We start from the raw sequence: 17,542 nt of genomic DNA, 5'->3' as shown, positions 1-17,542 counted from the left end.
GCAATGTGTTGGGACAGCACGGGCAAACGTGACTGCAGCTTGATGTTTAAATTGTCAAAACATGTGCCACAACAGAAGTGGTGCGAATGAAAAAACTGCACATAACGAACCCTGACTACGTAATAGGGTGTAACACAACTTGGCGGTGGTCCACAGTGGGACAGAAGCATATTTATTCCTTGGCATCTCAAGCTCACTGCCTACAACTCCACTAAAGTTGATTAATTGATCAACAATTGCCACCAAGTCATACTCATTTATAACCTTACGAGAGAGACGGAGTACGCGAAAAAGGTGCTCTTTTGCAGGTTTTTATACAAGAGACGGATTTACATATTAGTTGCTGACGGAAAACTGATATCATCATCTTTTATCAAACATTTATTAAGCGGCATTATGACACTGGTGACACTGACTCAGAAAGCAGGCGTGGGAGCGAAGCTTCATTTAATTCTGCCACGTTCATCTGTACAGAAGCCCTGACAGAATGGTAAAAAATGTGAGGGGCCGCATCAGAATGTGACGGGCCGGTAGAAATGTAATGGCATACATGTAAAACTGAAACATATTGCATCTTCGAGCCTCGGGTAATCAGCATTCTCGCCCATCCAAGGCCCGTCATGGATAGTTGATAACCTGAGAAAACGTAAAGTTGGGGCGGCATGGCTCACTCAGTGGTAGAGTGGTCGGTCCTTTCCTAACCTGAACGTTGTGGGTTCGATCCCCGGCCATTGTGACCATGTCAAAGTATCCTTGAGCAAGATACTGAGCCCCCAGTTGCTCCTGATGCTGCGTCACCAGTAGGTAGATGAGTTACAGTGTGAAGCGCTTTGAGTGCCAAAGGTAGAAAAGCGCCGTACGAGTGACAGCCCATTTACCATTACTTAGAAAACTTATCAAAACTTACATGTTAAAAAATAAATACAAAAATACAGAGAAAGATTCAGATAAAGATAATACAGGTCTGCTGCAAGACCGTAGTTTAAATGTAGCCTGATCAACCTAGGGCCTTCAGAATGATGTGTTTATTGAATGTACATCATAATAATAGTAATAATAATAATCATTTATTTATTTATTTTTCAAAAAAAGGGGCGCCAGTTGCCCATCCCTGCCTTAAAGGGTCCTAGTGGGATATTTCCTCCAGAACCAATAGTCATGAATGCAGTAAAAGCTAAGACCCTAAGAACGGGGGCCAAAACTTCTCCAAGAGGCAGTAAAATGACATCATATAATATAAGCAGCCACCATTTTCTAGGTAGGACCTTTTTGGCTCTAAGTGTGTCGAACTTCCCAAATGTCAAAAGTTACAGTTGAATCCACAGTTGACTCCGAACAAATCATCATGATACTCCCTAAGTGTATGATGAGGAAACCGGCCACTGATGGTTGGTAACTTCAATTAAAAACAACATCCCAGGAAGACGGGCCGTTCTATACGAAAAAGTCAACAAAAGAGCAAACCAGGAGAGAAATGCAATTAAGAGTAGGCATGGACACACAGGAGGGACAGAGAGGGAGAGCTGAGCAGCGAAAAGGCAAAGCTAAGCACAAAGGGAGCAGGTATAGTGGCTAAAGGTGCGAGTCTGAAAAGAATTAACAGAACCACCATAACACTCAAGAGGTTTACATCACAACCAAGAGTTTCCGGAAGAGAAATCAAATCTCAGATCATAAAATCTCCACTAAATGAAGTGCCTCATTCAGTTTCTTTTGAAAAGAGCATCATTAGCTTTAAGATGTGTCTCATCATTAAGTTTCCAGCAAGCTTTCTAAATAAATTATGTATGAAGTAAAATGAGGGCAATAGGGCCTATTTTCCCTCCAAAATCTTCAAAGCATCTTCAACATTGCAGACAACCAACAAGCGTGGGGCTGGTCCAATAGAACCTCAGCAAAAACAAGCTGTTTTAGTTTACTTTGCTGCTCGGTGGCACACTTCTCTCTACCCTCATCTCCTTTCTGCTCCTCGCCTGTTGCCTTGGTAACTAGCAGAAAGATGTTCAGTGGAGAGGGGAATGAAGGGATGAGAATCTAGGGGAAAGGATGGGTGGGGTAAGGGGGGGGCCGTTGTGATTGGGTTTCTGGGTAAGATACCTCAGCTGCTCTTCTCCCTTTTCATGACTTCACTATATAAAAAAATATTACCGGCAGCTGTGGTTGCCGAAAAGCTCCCGTTTAATTACGGTAACGCGTTCAACATTTACTGAACTGCTACTGTTGATTTTATTAAAGATTTCACCGTATTAAAAAAAAAACGTTTTTACATTGACACGACAGCAGGTGGAAAAACACAAAAACACAAAAACCCAAAACATTTTACCTGAATTATTATTATTTTTTTTTTCTATAGTAAATCACCAGCAGCTGTATTTGCCGAAACTCTACCGTTAATTTACGGTAACGTTTTCAACATTTACGGCACAGAAGTGTACTGCTACTGTTGATTTTACGGTGCAAAAATGTACTTGATTAAAGATTTCACCGTAAAAAAAACACCCAATATTTTACCAAAATTTTTTTTCCCTCTACTTTGCGCCCACTTGTCATTCCCCCCCCCCATTATGTCACCGCCCTCTGTTCAATACTCATTGAAATGTAGTCTTGACATATATCGTATAGTCAATATGGTGCGTACTTTTCGAAATTTGAAGAATTGTAAAACAACAATAATTATAATAAGAGTTGCGTGTAATGTATGGACTCGAACAGAACGAAATATTACCAAATATTACAAGCATCTAAGCACATCCATAATATTATACAGGACGATCAGAAAGTCATTTTGCTGTTTTTTCCAAAATTAACAGACATGTTTCAATACAAAACACATTTGCAGAGTGACTTTCGAAACACCCGCTATAATGAGCGGGAAACAAATGAACATACTGCAGCATGGCAGAAACCCAATTTCTGCACTTGGTTTAGGAGATGTGTTGGTGTAATGTTTTTGCATAATCCCCAACGCCTGTGTGGTCACACAGGCAAAACAATATTCAAATGACAACAAACAGCGTCTGCTGGGAGCAGAGGGCGTGAGCGTGTTGAAACATGCTCATATGAATATAAATGTGAAGAGAGTGCACGTGCGGAGAAATGAAACGTAACAATTTCTTGATTATTTTTGGAGCACGAATCGTGCTCAATATTGTGCAAACAAACAAAAAATACATTTCTGTAACATAAGAAAGGATTAGTGACACAATTTGATTTGAAACTAACCTTTAATGAGAAGGGACTCTTGTCTCCAGTGTAGGAGAAAATCTTCATTCAGGCCTCTGCACTGACTCTCAGACAAAAGGGTGACTGGGTAGGCGAGATTTTTACTGCGCGGGTTAGGATAATCTAAAGCTATTTGATGGCATTAACAATAAAAAAAAAATGCTAATGCAAGAATCCTCCCTTGGCCCAGTCGCAGATTACATGCAGTTGGGTTCGCGTGTTGAAACTATTATATAATTCATTCTCTGTGATGAGATTTTCTTCCATTGCTGGTTTCTGTACTACTCCCCTCGAGCTCTCACATACTGTCCTGGCACTGGCAAGTTTCTCTTTTAATTTAAGGAGAGGATGTCTCAGCCTCACTGGATTTTTTTTCTGGGTGACTTTATAATCTTTTTATCCCTGTCTGGAACTAATTCATGCAGGAATGCAATTTCATGTCCTTTTCCCCCCCCTCGAACCTGGCTAGTTGAAATTGTTTGTAAGCGCTGTTAAGATGATGTTGTATTGCTTGTGATGAGATGGAAAATATCTGTTTTTGTGTTTTGTGCTGCATTCTCTCGCTCTAGTATCGTGAATGATCTGTTCACTAAGCTTCTTAACACGGTCATTACAAAGGCAAACGTTTTTACCCCTCCTATTTTTCTCAGACGCAATTGCTCTGCACCCCCCTTACTCTTTGATTTGGCAGATCATCAAAGGTGGGAAGACTGAAAAAAAAAAAATCCACTTTTGAGGTCGTCAGTGGTCTGTCGTTTTGATGGCGCATGTCAACTGCGCGCCCTCACGTGCTGCAAAGGATTATCTCCGCCCAGTGAATCCACATCTGTGCCACACAAGGCTGGCAAAACGACTGCGATTGGTACATTTCCCTTCGCATTACTGAATCCAGTCCAACTGTTATCTGGCAAAGTCTCAGGTTCAGTGGCCAGGGCCTTTCCCTGGATTCACATTTAACAAAGTAGCAACACAATTGTATTCATACTGTATACAGCAGGATCATCTTCCAGCTACTTTTATAATCCGAGGTGCTTTTTTTTTTTACTGCCAGATTCTCTTCCTTTTGAGAATATACTCGTGAGAAATGAACAGATAGCAAAATTCTACTTTTTTACATGAATTATACAATTTTATAACAACAATAACAAAAGATTCCTTTGTTTCCAGGCTTATTATCACAGATAAACCGATTGTTTCCAGGTCATGCAATATGGGCAGGCACTTGTTGGCAGGCAGAGGTTATCACAAGCGCCATTAAAAAAAAAAAAAAAAAGAACTGGCATACAACGGTCATGCTCACTATGTGGTTTCCTTGGCATCATTTCCTTGGGTGGAGGACTTAGCTGGCTCACTTAGCAAGGGGGGCGGTGCTTAGGGTGCTCACAGATGTACAATATGAACGATATGTCAAGTGCACTCAATGATGTCGTGCGTCCCCTTGCGTAATTTGGGACCCCCCACCGATGATGGTGCCCGACGCACTGGGCGTACGCTGCGTATAGCGAGCGGCGGCCCTGGGCCTGTTTTCTGAGTTTGGGCATGTGACAAATGGGCAATGGAACTGGCCACTTAACTGACAGTAGCAATGTCCAATCAGAGTGCCGAAACAACAGCCCCCTCTTTAACAATGACAAAAATTATTTTTCCCCACCGGTACAGTCCTGCTCACCATTATTGGCACCCATGAAGTCAAAGTACATATTGTGGGATAACTTCAGAAAAGATGAATCAAGTGAAACATTTGATTTTCTATAGAGAACCCATGTTTTATACACAAATGATAAACAACAATTTTAAACAATTAACAATGAAGAGAAGAAAATGGAAAACTTCAAATATGCTGTGTCACTGGTATTGGCACCCTTTCCTGTAAATCACCATGGGAACACATTGTGACTCACCCTTGGTAAATCACAAACGAGAATCATTTCTTTCTAAATTGTCTCTGCCCATGTGACATGAATTAACCAACGAATGATGACTTTCATGTTTTATAAAGCCACCGGTTATCCCCATTTTCTTTTGCCACAATGGTAAAGACAAAGGAGCTGTCTCAGGACAACAGAAGTAGGACAATTTGCAAACACAAGACCTCCAAAGGTCTTAAGTCATCTTCAAAGACCTTGGTATCCCGGTTTCAAAGGTGCATAATGTGTTTAAGAGGCTTGACAAGCATGGAACTGTCAAGAACCTCCCTGGATGTGAAGTGACACGAAACATTTATGAGAGAAGTATTCGAAGGTTGGTGTGAATGGTGGAAAAAAAAAAAACACCACATCAAACATCCAAAGACCTAAAGGCCAACCTGCTGGACAAACCACAATCTTCCTGGTAAAATGTTCTGAGGACAGATGAAACAAAAATAGTGCTTTCAAAAAGTCAAAAGGGGTCTTTACAATAACGTGTTCTATACAACCCCACTCGTCTAAACACGGTATTGTGACTAATATTGCGTTTGTGGGAAATGAATTAAGGAGAAAAATCCACCCGTATTTTTTTTCGAGGTATCTTGGGGGGCGGGCATTTGATTTGCTCCTAAATTCATACAGCACAAACGCAATAGGCAAGGTAAGGCAAGGTAAGGCAAGGCAGTTTTATTTATATAGTACATTTCATACACAAGACAGCTCAATGTGCTTCACACAAGCAAAGACACAACACCTACAAGCATTTACAAACAACAGTTAACAACATTCAAAAGCAAAGCAGAGAAACTAAAGTAGCTTAAAAAAAATTACTAGAATGCACTTTGACATTTAAACACATTAACAGAAAACTTTAAAAACATTTAAAAGTAAAGAAATAAAAGAGGGTTTCTAAAATAAAAAAGAAAAAAAAATGATTCAGAATTGTTTAGAGGACCTACAAATCAGAATGCAGTGAATAGACCAGTGCGCCGCAAATGACAACTTTTGATTTGACTTTCGCTTTAACACATCTAGATGTTAATACCATGAAATAAAAATTGGACTACTGAACTTTTTTCTCATACTCATCTTGATGATTGATCTGAAACCCAAATGTCCTCAATATACAACAAAAACAAAGTAATTTGACCTTGCCGTTCCAATACATTTGGAGTGGACTATATGAAGGTGGGGTCAGATGTATGCTCCCTTCACACTGGCATACAGGAGGTCCTCTAATTGCAGGCTACATGTTGTGTAAAGTTTTTAAGAAATGAAAGAGAGGAACATGATTGACGTCTCCAATGACCAGTATGAGGACGTCAGGATGCTGAAACTGTAATCTTGAGATCCCAGCATGCATGACGTAAGTGACGTCATTGGCTGCATTAAGTGAAGGTTGAATGTAAACAAACGACTGCAGTTTTCTAAAAGCCGTTATTTTGTCTATTGAAGTCTAAGCTCACATTGCCCATAATGATCAGTGGCAGCAACAATTCAAGGAGGAGATGTATTCAAATTGGTCTACAGCAGTGTTTTTCAAACCTTTTGGAGTCAAGGCACATTTATTTGATTGAAAAAAAATCCCGCGGCACACCACCAGCTGAAATAGTGAAAAAAAAGCTTATTTTAACAATATAAGTGTTATATTGTTTATATAAGCATTTTTTTAACATTGAAGAATGACGATATATTATAACGATCCCGAGTAGGAATTGAATAAAACACAAAGAAAAAGTATTTTATAATGTTTCATATTGATACTTACTCAGAAACATGGGCCTATTTGAATAAACATAATATTTAATAGAATATTTACAATATTTCGCGGAACACTCACACAGTTTGAAAAACACTGGTCTACGGTACTTTAGCCAATCAGGATGCAGAATACAATGCGGGGGAGGGGGATTGTATGCTGTAAAAAACAGCATGCTGAATTGTTCTGTAAAAAATACAGGCAGTAAATTAGGACACAATACGAGTTTGCTCTATGTATGCTGTACAAAACAACATACGAAATAGCACTGAAAAAAAAAGGGATGTAGCGATATAGCGAGTCTGCCAAAGGTGAACCGCCATATAGCGAGGGACTACTGTAATCTCTTAGATGGAAATGCCACATTTACAATACTAACAACTTCATTCATATTGTAAAATGACAAGAAAACCATTTCATCACACCGTCTTTTTGAGAATTGAGCCATACGTTATCACATCGCAATCCCATTGAATGGAACCGAAACATTTTATATACATTACATATATATATATATATATACACGGTGTATATACATATACGGTGTATATATACATATATATATATATATATATATATATATATATATATATATATATATGGTGTATATATAATATATATATATTATATATACACCATATATATATACAGTATATATATATATATATATATATATATATATATATATATATATATATATATATATATATATATATATATATATATAAATACATGGTATATATATATATATATGGTGTATATATATATATCCATCCATTATCTGTACCGCTTATCCTCACAAGGGTCGCGGGGCGTGCTGGAGCCTATCCCAGCTGTCTTTGGGCAGTAGGCGGGGGACACCCTGAATTGGTTGCCAGCCAATCGCAGGGCGCACAGAGACAAACATCCGCACTCACAATCACACCTAGGGGCAATTTAGACAGTCCAATCAACTTACCATGCATGTTTTTGGAATGTGGGAGGAAACCGGAGTACCCGGAGAAAACCCACGCAGGCACGGGGAGAACATGCAAACTCCACACAGGGAGGCCGGAGCCGGGATCGAACCCACGACCTCTGAACTGTGAGGCGGACGTGCTAACCAGTCGACCACCGTGCCGCCCCATATATATATATATATATATATATATATATATATATATATATACAGTATATATATATATATATATATATATATATATAGATATATATATAGATACGGTGTATATATATATATATATATGTATATATATATATTTTCTTTTTATATCATTTTCTACTGTGGTTCGAGCCTGTTTGTTCTTTTCTCTGAAGGGAGTAGTACACACCATTTTAGGAAGTCATCAGTTTCTTGGCAATTTCACGCATGGCATAGCCTTAATTTCTCAGAACAAGAATAGGCTGTTGAGTTTATCATGGAAATTCATTTTTTCTGGCCATTTTGAGCTTTTAATGGACCCCACAAATGTGATGCCCCAGACAGTCAACCTACTCAAAGGAAGGTCAGTTTTATAGCTTCTCTAACAAGCTAACTATTTTCAACAGTGCTAATATGATTGCACAAGGGTTTTCTAAAATCCAGTGTATATATATATATATATATATATATATATATATATATATATATGCCAAATTCACTTTGATATGTCACCATCTTTTGACTTGTATGCACACAAAACCCATAAATCCATGATTAATGTAATGAGGCCAGGTTTGATGGGCTATTTAATGCTGTGCACTTTTAGTCACATGGAGTAATGGGGGCCATTCATCATGTTGTTATACATGAGATTCTCATTAAAATAAATGGTGGTGCTTTGTGAGAGATGATCGTAAGTAGAACTGGACTCAAACATTCAAGGCAACGCTCAATCATCAGAAATATCTTTTTCTGCATGTAGCCTGCATTTCGACCTACAGTTCATGTAGCGTGAGACAGCCAATGTTCGCACACAAGCAAGCAGCGGTACGCAAAAAAATTGCCGTTTGCTTTTTCCTCAGATCTGAAAATTAATGAGAGATGAACGGAGGAAGAAAAGAACAAAGGAAAGTCTTTTGCTAGAGGAACACAAGCAGAGAGGAAGACTACAACAAACTTATGTCGTATGACTACTGAATTGTACGTGTGCGTGTTTAACATCAAGGAAGCACATGCGTAAAGATATGCCAAGTCAGCATTGGATGCACATGCTTAGAAAGACGTCCAGTACCTTACATATAGCCCAGAGTCATTCATACTGTTAACATTGCATACAGTACATTAAGTGTAAATATGTTATGTTTGCCAAAATGAACCACACATATTGTATTAGCCTCTTGTTCATCTTATCCATTTTACGATATTCATTGCACTCCCATTTGTTGTGTTCTGTTTACTTTTGGCACGATTAAACATCATACATATTCACAGCCGCACTGAAAACAAAACAGAAGAAAGAAAAACAAAGCATATGTGAGTCATGGGGTTGCCCATGCATGCATGGACATTTTGTGGCATTTTCTACACTGTTGATTTATCTAATTTTTCTTCCCTGGTTCTCATCGGGATGAACAGTGGCCAAGAAGTGACAGTGTGTCGCCCTCCATCCTGAAATTGGTGTTTTCCGTTTTCTCTCCCGGTGAAGAGTACCCACAAGCCTCCGCAGTTGCCTCCCCTGATTGTTCGACCTTTATTCTGAGTTTTTTTTTTCCCATTCATATGCTTGGGCTATTTCTTTCAGAGCTACTTGTGTCCAAACTGTTTCGACAAAGCGGTTGGGGAGTAGGTCACGAGTCAGTCAAGATCTTCTTTGTTGACTCTAGTACACTGCCTTCCATTGCAAAGTCACTGTGGTTTAAACACTTTCGTCAGGTGGTGCATTCATCTCCTAGAAATTACAATACCAGAAATCATGCTTGAATGCTCCACCTGTATGTAAATTCCCCCCCCCCCCCCCCTCTAAAAGTAGAAAAATAATTAAACAATCACCTGTGGCTTATTGACAGGGTTGTCTGTCACATATTGCAGAATTATTTTCTGTGTATGAATTCATGTGAATTCTACCCCCACAGGAAAAATAAGTTTCTCTCTTTAGTTTGAAAAAAATCATCAGTAAAGATGGAGCCATATCAGGGAATATACTTCAAAACAATGTAGTGGATAGTGATCCATATGCCAAGCCTGTATGTAGTGCTGTAAGGCTGCTACGGAAATAACTGGAAAACTGAGAAGACACTGCGAAGACACTGAAAATGACTGACGGCGACCATAACAAATTTGTTTAAGTTTGAGTTGATTAAAATAGTTCTGTTCACAATAGACACTGACTTGAAGAAATGATTTACAAAGTCAATGATAAAACTACATTAAAGTAAAAGCATGCCTAAAATATGTCTAGCTTCTCGATAAGACCTCTTTTGTCCTGCCTAGAGGACATCAAAGACTGAATTTCTTAAATTTCAATGAAAGGAACAGAAGTTATGGTGTTCGGTCCCAGTGACTCGTCTACATCCCACCTTGTTGACCTGGCCCCCCTGGCTTCATATCTAAAACCAACAGTCTTAAACTTGGGTTTTAAAATGGACAGTGATCTTAAATTGGACCAGCAAATCAGTGCCGTTGTAAAGTCGAGCTACTTTCACTTTAGACAGCTGGCGAAGGTAAAGCCCCTCCTCTCCCATCAGCACTTAGAAACAGTCATCCATGCCTTTGTCACATCTCGGCGAGATTACTGCATGCACTTTATTTCTCTCCTACTAACTGGGGCTCGGACGATGGAGCACATAACACCAATTCTGGCCTCCCTTCACTGGCCCCCAGTGCATTTTAGGGTTAATTTCAAGATGCTTCTATTTGTCTAAAAATCATTAAATGGCCTCGGCCTGGCGTACCTCTCCGAGCTCCTCCACTCCTACACACCATTGTATATTGTATTATCATACTGTCCTTAGGTTTTGGTTTTTGAATATGATTATCTATACACATGTATGCTAGGGGCATGTCTGTTTGTATTTTCACTTTGTTTCTATTTATAGAGTGTGCAGTGAATAATGGGTCTATACGTCACGCTCATGCATATTTATTTGAACATATGTAAAAAGAAGCATTGTTTTTAGTTTTATATATATATATATATATATATATATATATGAATAACCTACTTGTGTATTAACATAATATGATTTCTAATCACTTATAGAGAACAACGGGTAGGACTTACATTTTCTACTCCCTTTGAACATCTAAACTTTACTGAATTAAGATATGTATTGATCTTTGATTGTGGTTTTTTTCATGTCTTTCATGTTGTGTTTATTTGTTCAATTAATGTATCTCGGACCCACACACCTTTTACAGTCTTCTGTAGCTGATTTTTGTTGTTGATTTTGTTTCTGGGCACACAATGCAGCAATGCAGTCACTGTGGGGACACAGCTGAAATGCTATTGATAATATATATAGGTATATGTATATATATATATATATATATATATATGTATATATGTATATATATATATATATATATATATATATATATATATATATATATATATATATATATATATATATATATATACACTGTATATTTGATGATTCTTTTAAAACATTTACATGTGAATGTATCCTAGGAGAGTTAGAAGGAAGGTGCAACATAGGAAACAAACTAGGAAAACCCTGTCTGCAGTTCATACAACACCCATAAAGATTAGTATTGATGTTGTTGGTCATGGCATGTCAAATAATGATCCAGCAGTGGCATACTGAAATTATTTCCCAATGATTTTCTATTTTCCTTGAAATAAATTAAGCTCCAGATGGTTGATTGTACAGGAAAATCAAGTAAGCCATTGATTTCCTCACTTCTCTGTTTTTCTTTGTTTTTGTTTTGTTCCTTCTCTAGGATCCTGCTGACAGTGGTTGTGATCTTCCGCATCCTGATCGTGGCTATTGTAGGCGAGACGGTGTACGAGGATGAGCAGACCATGTTCATCTGTAACACCCTGCAGCCGGGCTGCAACCAGGCATGCTATGACAAGGCCTTTCCAATTTCCCACATCCGCTACTGGGTATTTCAGATCATACTGGTGTGCACGCCCAGCCTTTGCTTCATTACCTACTCCGTGCACCAGTCGGCCAAACAGAGGGACCGACGCTACTCTTTTCTCTATCCAATAATGGAACGGGACTACGGGGGAAGGGATGGGGCACGAAAGCTCCGCAACATTAATGGAATTTTAGTCCAGCACGGTGGTGACGGCGGCGGCGGGAAGGAAGAGCCTGACTGCCTGGAAGTAAAGGAGATCCCCAATGCTCCGCGAGGCCTCACACACGGGAAGAGCTCCAAAGTACGTCGACAAGAAGGGATCTCGCGTTTTTACATCATTCAAGTGGTGTTCAGAAACGCACTCGAGATTGGATTTTTGGCGGGCCAATACTTCCTCTATGGCTTTAGCGTACCGGGGATTTTCGAATGTGACCGCTACCCATGTCTGAAGGAGGTGGAGTGCTATGTGTCGCGGCCCACGGAAAAAACGGTTTTCCTGGTATTCATGTTCGCGGTGAGCGGCATTTGCGTGGTGCTCAACCTGGCCGAGCTCAACCATCTGGGTTGGCGCAAGATTAAAGCGGCCATTAGGGGCGTCCAGGCCCGCAGGAAATCCATTTGTGAGATCAGGAAGAAAGACATGGCGCATCTGTCCCAACCGCCCAACCTGGGGCGCACACAGTCCAGTGAGTCAGCCTACGTCTGATGATGAAGAGCAGAGGAAGAGGAGTGGGATGAATGTGCGAGTGTGAGAATGAAGTCATTATGATTTGAGTGTAACGAAGATGCCGCAGGGGTCAAACCGAATGAATTACTCTCTGTGATGACGGAATGACAAGCAAGCAGCTATCTTGGTCACTTGAAGAGTGGTGTCAGAAACCTAAGACTGAAAAGATGCATCAAGACAGAAATCGCGATGAACACATTTTAAATCTCATTTTCGAGAGATCTTCTAACTGCCATTTTTTTTACTAAAAGCTCCTCAGCCCTCTTGTCTCTCCTCACCGGGAGAGACAAGTCCTCGCAGGGCTGGACAGGGAACAAGCAAATGCGGCTGCTTTGTGTTATTTGGGGATACCGAGGGAGGGAGGGAGGGAGGGAGGGAGATGATGGCAGTCTTTTGACGCATCCCATGGTGCTTTTCTGGACTATGTCAGCTTCACTGAAAAAAAGGGATGGGACAGAGACGATGAGCGGCAACAGCACAAAAAGAAGGAACGGAAGACCTGTCAGAGGCACGACAGGAGAAAGGAGGCGAGTTTGTGAGAGCGAGAGACTAGGAGGGGGACACGACGCTCTGGCAAAACATGTGAAAGAGGGGAAGAGAAGGAGCGTGGCTCAGTCGCTTCCTCCCGCGGCTGAAAGTGAAGCCAAGCGAGAAGGAGCTGCTCCTGATCATCGTCACCCCCGTCCGAGCCAAAGCCAAGAGAAGAAGAATGATGGTGTTTATGTTTTGTCTCTTGGCAAAATATTATTTTAACACAAACACAGCTAGTACCGTGAACATTTTTTTTTTTTTTTTTTTCTCGTTCCGCTTCTTGCTCGCTCTTACGCCAGAGCTGGCAGCTACGCAGAGCCAAGGGTGCTTCGGATGACAGTAATGACCCTCGCTGCTCTTCTTCTACGTAGATGTTGGAGAGGAACTAATGAACACATGGACGTGGTGTGTAAATGTTTGTCTCTCCCAAAGCACAAACCAAACGTTCCTCTTGGCGGCATTCCAGGGTGCTGAGGGCCGAGGGAGATCCCGTGCAAAAAGACGACGAGTGGGAAAAGGGAACAGAAGGAGAGCCGAGGACTTGAACTCTATTCCAAATATCACAATATGTTATCATTTTCTTTTAAGAACGCAATGGTGCCATCACTGAGAGACCGATTTATCGCTGAAAAGATGAATAGAGTATATGAGTGACATTTATCCATTTAGAGTATATCCAAATAGATTTATTTGTCTTTATGGGTGGAGCGTTTGTGGCATCATGTTTTTCTCCAATTGTATGAACTGTCTTTTTTTTTTTTTTTTTTTTTTTATGTTTTATTTTATTTTTGTCAATCTTTTTCACTGATGAACCTGTTTACCGTCACGGGGAGTTTTGTTTGTTTGTCAGTCTTTTTGAGGATGTGCACCTGATTATTTTTTTTTAAACCTTGCTAATTTGCATTTCAAATGCAGCAGTCAAATTTAACATGTTTGTTTTTTTTTTTTTTTCATAGAGAGCCTTGATTTGCTTTTTCAAAACCAGCTGCACAGCTTCAATCAACCAAGGCCCGGGAGCCATGTGAAAAAGGCATGTTTACACGATGCAATGCTATTTGAGTGATCAAGATGTAGTTTCGATCGTTTTGAGAGTTTTTATTGCGCTTTGATCTTCCGAGCGGATTTCAGCATGCATGCAATGTAAAAGACTAGTAAAAGAGCGCTATGAAAGTATTAGAAAAAAAACATTTGAAAGTGTTGCACCTTGATTTATGAAGACAAGTGGGAGAGTGGTAGACTGAAGGAATTTTGGCTGAGCAGTGTAGTAGTAGGTAGTGGTACCGCCGCACAGGCGAGCGGTTCTGGAATCAAAATCTCAAATTAGGCTTCTTGTGTGGAGTTTTACAATTGATTTCTCCAGCTTCCACCCACATTCCCCAAAACATGCATTTGAGGTTATTTGAAAACCAGAAATGACCCATAGGTGTGAAGGTGCCCTATGGGTGACTACCTGGAGACCAGTCCAGAGTGTACCCAGCCTCTTGCCCAAAGTCAGCTGGCATAGTTCCCAGCTCACCGGCAACTCTAATAAGGACAAGCGGTACAGGAAACCGATTGAACTCCACGTTCTCACTCAGACACACATACACAGGTAACACTGAGCATATGAAACTAAATACAGTGTAGGGGTGGTTCAGTGTTAACCTTGAAAATGTAATTGTAATATATTGCGCTGCTTTACAGGTGTGGAAAGACATCAAATGTACTCAGGTACTTTTGAGCGCTTCATCTGTTAGGAATAAGCTTCAAGAGTGGCTGCAAAGGATGACAAATATAGTTTTACTGATTCTGAGGCAGAGACAAAGAAATCCCTCAACACCATGGTGATTTCGGTTGTAACCAGACAAGTGGAAAAAAAATAAATCCAGATTGCAAATACTTTGTAAGAAAGAGTAGCTGAGGTGAGGCATCAGCTACTATAATTTAGTTTATGAGAATATTGTCTGGTGCTTGTCAGAAGATTTACAAATGAGGTGTGGGCCACACAGACATGACTTTAAATGCCATGAATTGGAATATTGCTTCAAGAGAAATATAAGGACACACACAACAGATTAATAACTACTTGGCACAAATCCACCGGAGGAAATGTGTGACGTGTTATTGCCGTTACGCTCCTGCAACATATATTTTATTCACAATCAGACACATCTGATACAGTGACATGATTTATTAGGACTTCTAATAACATTTCCCATAGGAAATAACAGAAATCCAAGTGTCCGTCTTAAAACATAAAGCACTGCTTTCACTTTGGTAACAAGTGAAGATGTATATGGAGACATTGGAGTGTTGTTGCTTTGAATGACTCAGCTTACTTTTGGAACATAGAATTTGATTTATAGAAGTAAAGCGTCTCAGCGTGTCACGATAAATACGACTTTGTTGGCCTCCTGGAATAAATGTTGCTAAAAAGCCAAAGACAAACCTAAACACGCACATCGTTTTTTTTCATTGATACTCGCCGATGGGAGAAGTATCACACAGTATGCCGTGTCAAATGCCAAGGTTGTGTCGAAATTTTTATGGCCTTAGTGGGCATTCAGCTATTGAAGTTCCACTGTGCTTCTGTTCGCTACCAACAATAGTTGTCCTCAATCCAATAGATCACAAACGTTATATGAAGTCCTTTTTGACAACAACAAATGATAAATTCAACACCCATCGTCCAACGTCCATTAAAATCAAGAGCGCACACTTAGCGCTGTTAGAGTTAGCGTTGTAAATCTGCGTCATAACATAACATAACATAACATGGCCTTCTCATGTCAACAAGCACAAGCTCCAGTCTGTCCTGGAGCGACAAGAACAAAGGATGAAGCTGACAAAAATCCCCATAAAATCTCTGTTCTAAACTCACTCCCACTCTCATAATCTCTCTGATTCTTTCAGGTGATTATCCCCAGATTTAGACTCTCGCAAGCATCTTTGATGCTCCTCATTTGGAATTGATGTGTTCCACTGAATGTGCTGGCCAGATACACTGACACGACACTCCAGCATACCTAATAATAGAGTTTGAGTCTTGGCTTCCTCCTCAGTTAGAGCTTGCACTCGCAGAAAAAAGGCTTATCACTGACCTTGAGCCTTAAAGCCAAGCCAATGTTCTGTACTATCTGCAGCTCCTTCTGCAGTCAATGCCCAGAAGTGCTCTCACCTCCACAACACAGGTCATTGCTGGGGTTGGACTCTATTTTTAGAAGATGGCGGCCACACATGTTGTACTTGCATGCAGCTGCCCAAGATTCTGTCATTGCGTGGATATAGAAGGCCACACCGGGGAAAATGTGTCATTTAGAACACTTGACTCCTCTCTGGCGAACCACTGCAACACAACAGTCAGTGGTCCACCACTACCCAAAGCAGGCAAATTTCTTCCAACATTCCACTACTCTCCACACACAGTCTACTTTTCTATTTGTCAATGTGAAATGTTGCAACTTTTTTTTGGGTTATGTTTTGGACGTGTGGGTTCATTTTGTTGTCTGTTGCTCTTTTTGTGAAGTAACATGTCAAAAAAGGAACGTTTTTGTATGTAAAAGAACAAAAGATACAAACAAGAGTCGAGAGCCTAAAAGAATATAAGTTACATTGCCTCCCTTTGCCAAAGCGATATGCAAAATTTGATTTGTTTTTTTAACTGCATGTGTAATGGATAGATTAAGCATGTTTCTGTTTCCTTCCACAATAACTTTTAAATACCTTTTTTTTTTTTTTTTTTTTTTAGCAAGCTGTTGCGTCTCAATGCCAAGTGTGTATAAAAAAGACCAAGGTGTCCAGACAGTACAGACACAATTCCAACTCAACAGACACCCAGAAGATTTGGATAACCCCAACACAGTCAACTTTTTACCTTCGGATGCATATGAAAATACCTTTAAATATATTGTACAAGAGGTTCAACTTTACGAGCCAATAAGTCCAGCAAAATACAGGGTATACAGGACTATAGGCATGCAAACTAGACCAGAACATTCCAGGGTTCAGATCCCAGCACAATGTCTAATTAAATATACAGTTTTAAAACATTTGTTGAATACAGGTCAATCTTCAGTGAAATCATTTTTCAGACTCAGGAAAAAAAGAGGTTGTGATCTTTTGAAACAAATATCACTTTTATAGAAATACAATTTATTTGTCATCTTATACTTGGGAGTAAAAATAATGACTGATGATTTTTAGTCTACTGGTGCTACTGCGTTTAGACTTCACCAAAATACAGACATCAATGTAGACTCAATCATTTGTTTTTCCCGTTTACAAGTGCTAAGCAGGTGCGCTTATCAATCCAAATCAAGCTCTTTCTCTTGACTGTTAGAAATGACTAACAACACAAAACACTTCACCAATTTTATAATCCACCAAGAAACAAT

The 17,542-nt window shown here is 39.8% G+C and overlaps 1 protein-coding gene across 1 annotated transcript in view; it reads left to right on the top strand.

The window, feature by feature from the left end:
* The window catches only part of gjd1b (gap junction protein delta 1b), a 29,374-nt gene extending 16,399 nt beyond the window's left edge, over positions 1-12,975 (top strand). The window contains exon 3 of the mRNA XM_086035762.1: positions 11,768-12,975. Coding sequence (XP_085891888.1) covers positions 11,768-12,617 — 850 coding nt within the window. The 3' untranslated portion in view covers positions 12,618-12,975. The remainder of the gene's footprint in view (positions 1-11,767) is intronic.
* Positions 12,976-17,542: the final 4,567 nt, after the last annotated feature.

The sequence above is a fragment of the Filicampus tigris genome, chromosome 7, assembly GCF_054856515.1.
Source record: "Filicampus tigris isolate MCC_2025a chromosome 7, RoL_Ftig_1.0, whole genome shotgun sequence".
In the NCBI taxonomy this organism is placed as follows: Eukaryota; Metazoa; Chordata; class Actinopteri; order Syngnathiformes; family Syngnathidae; genus Filicampus; species Filicampus tigris.
This window is presented reverse-complemented; position numbering and strand designations above follow the sequence as displayed.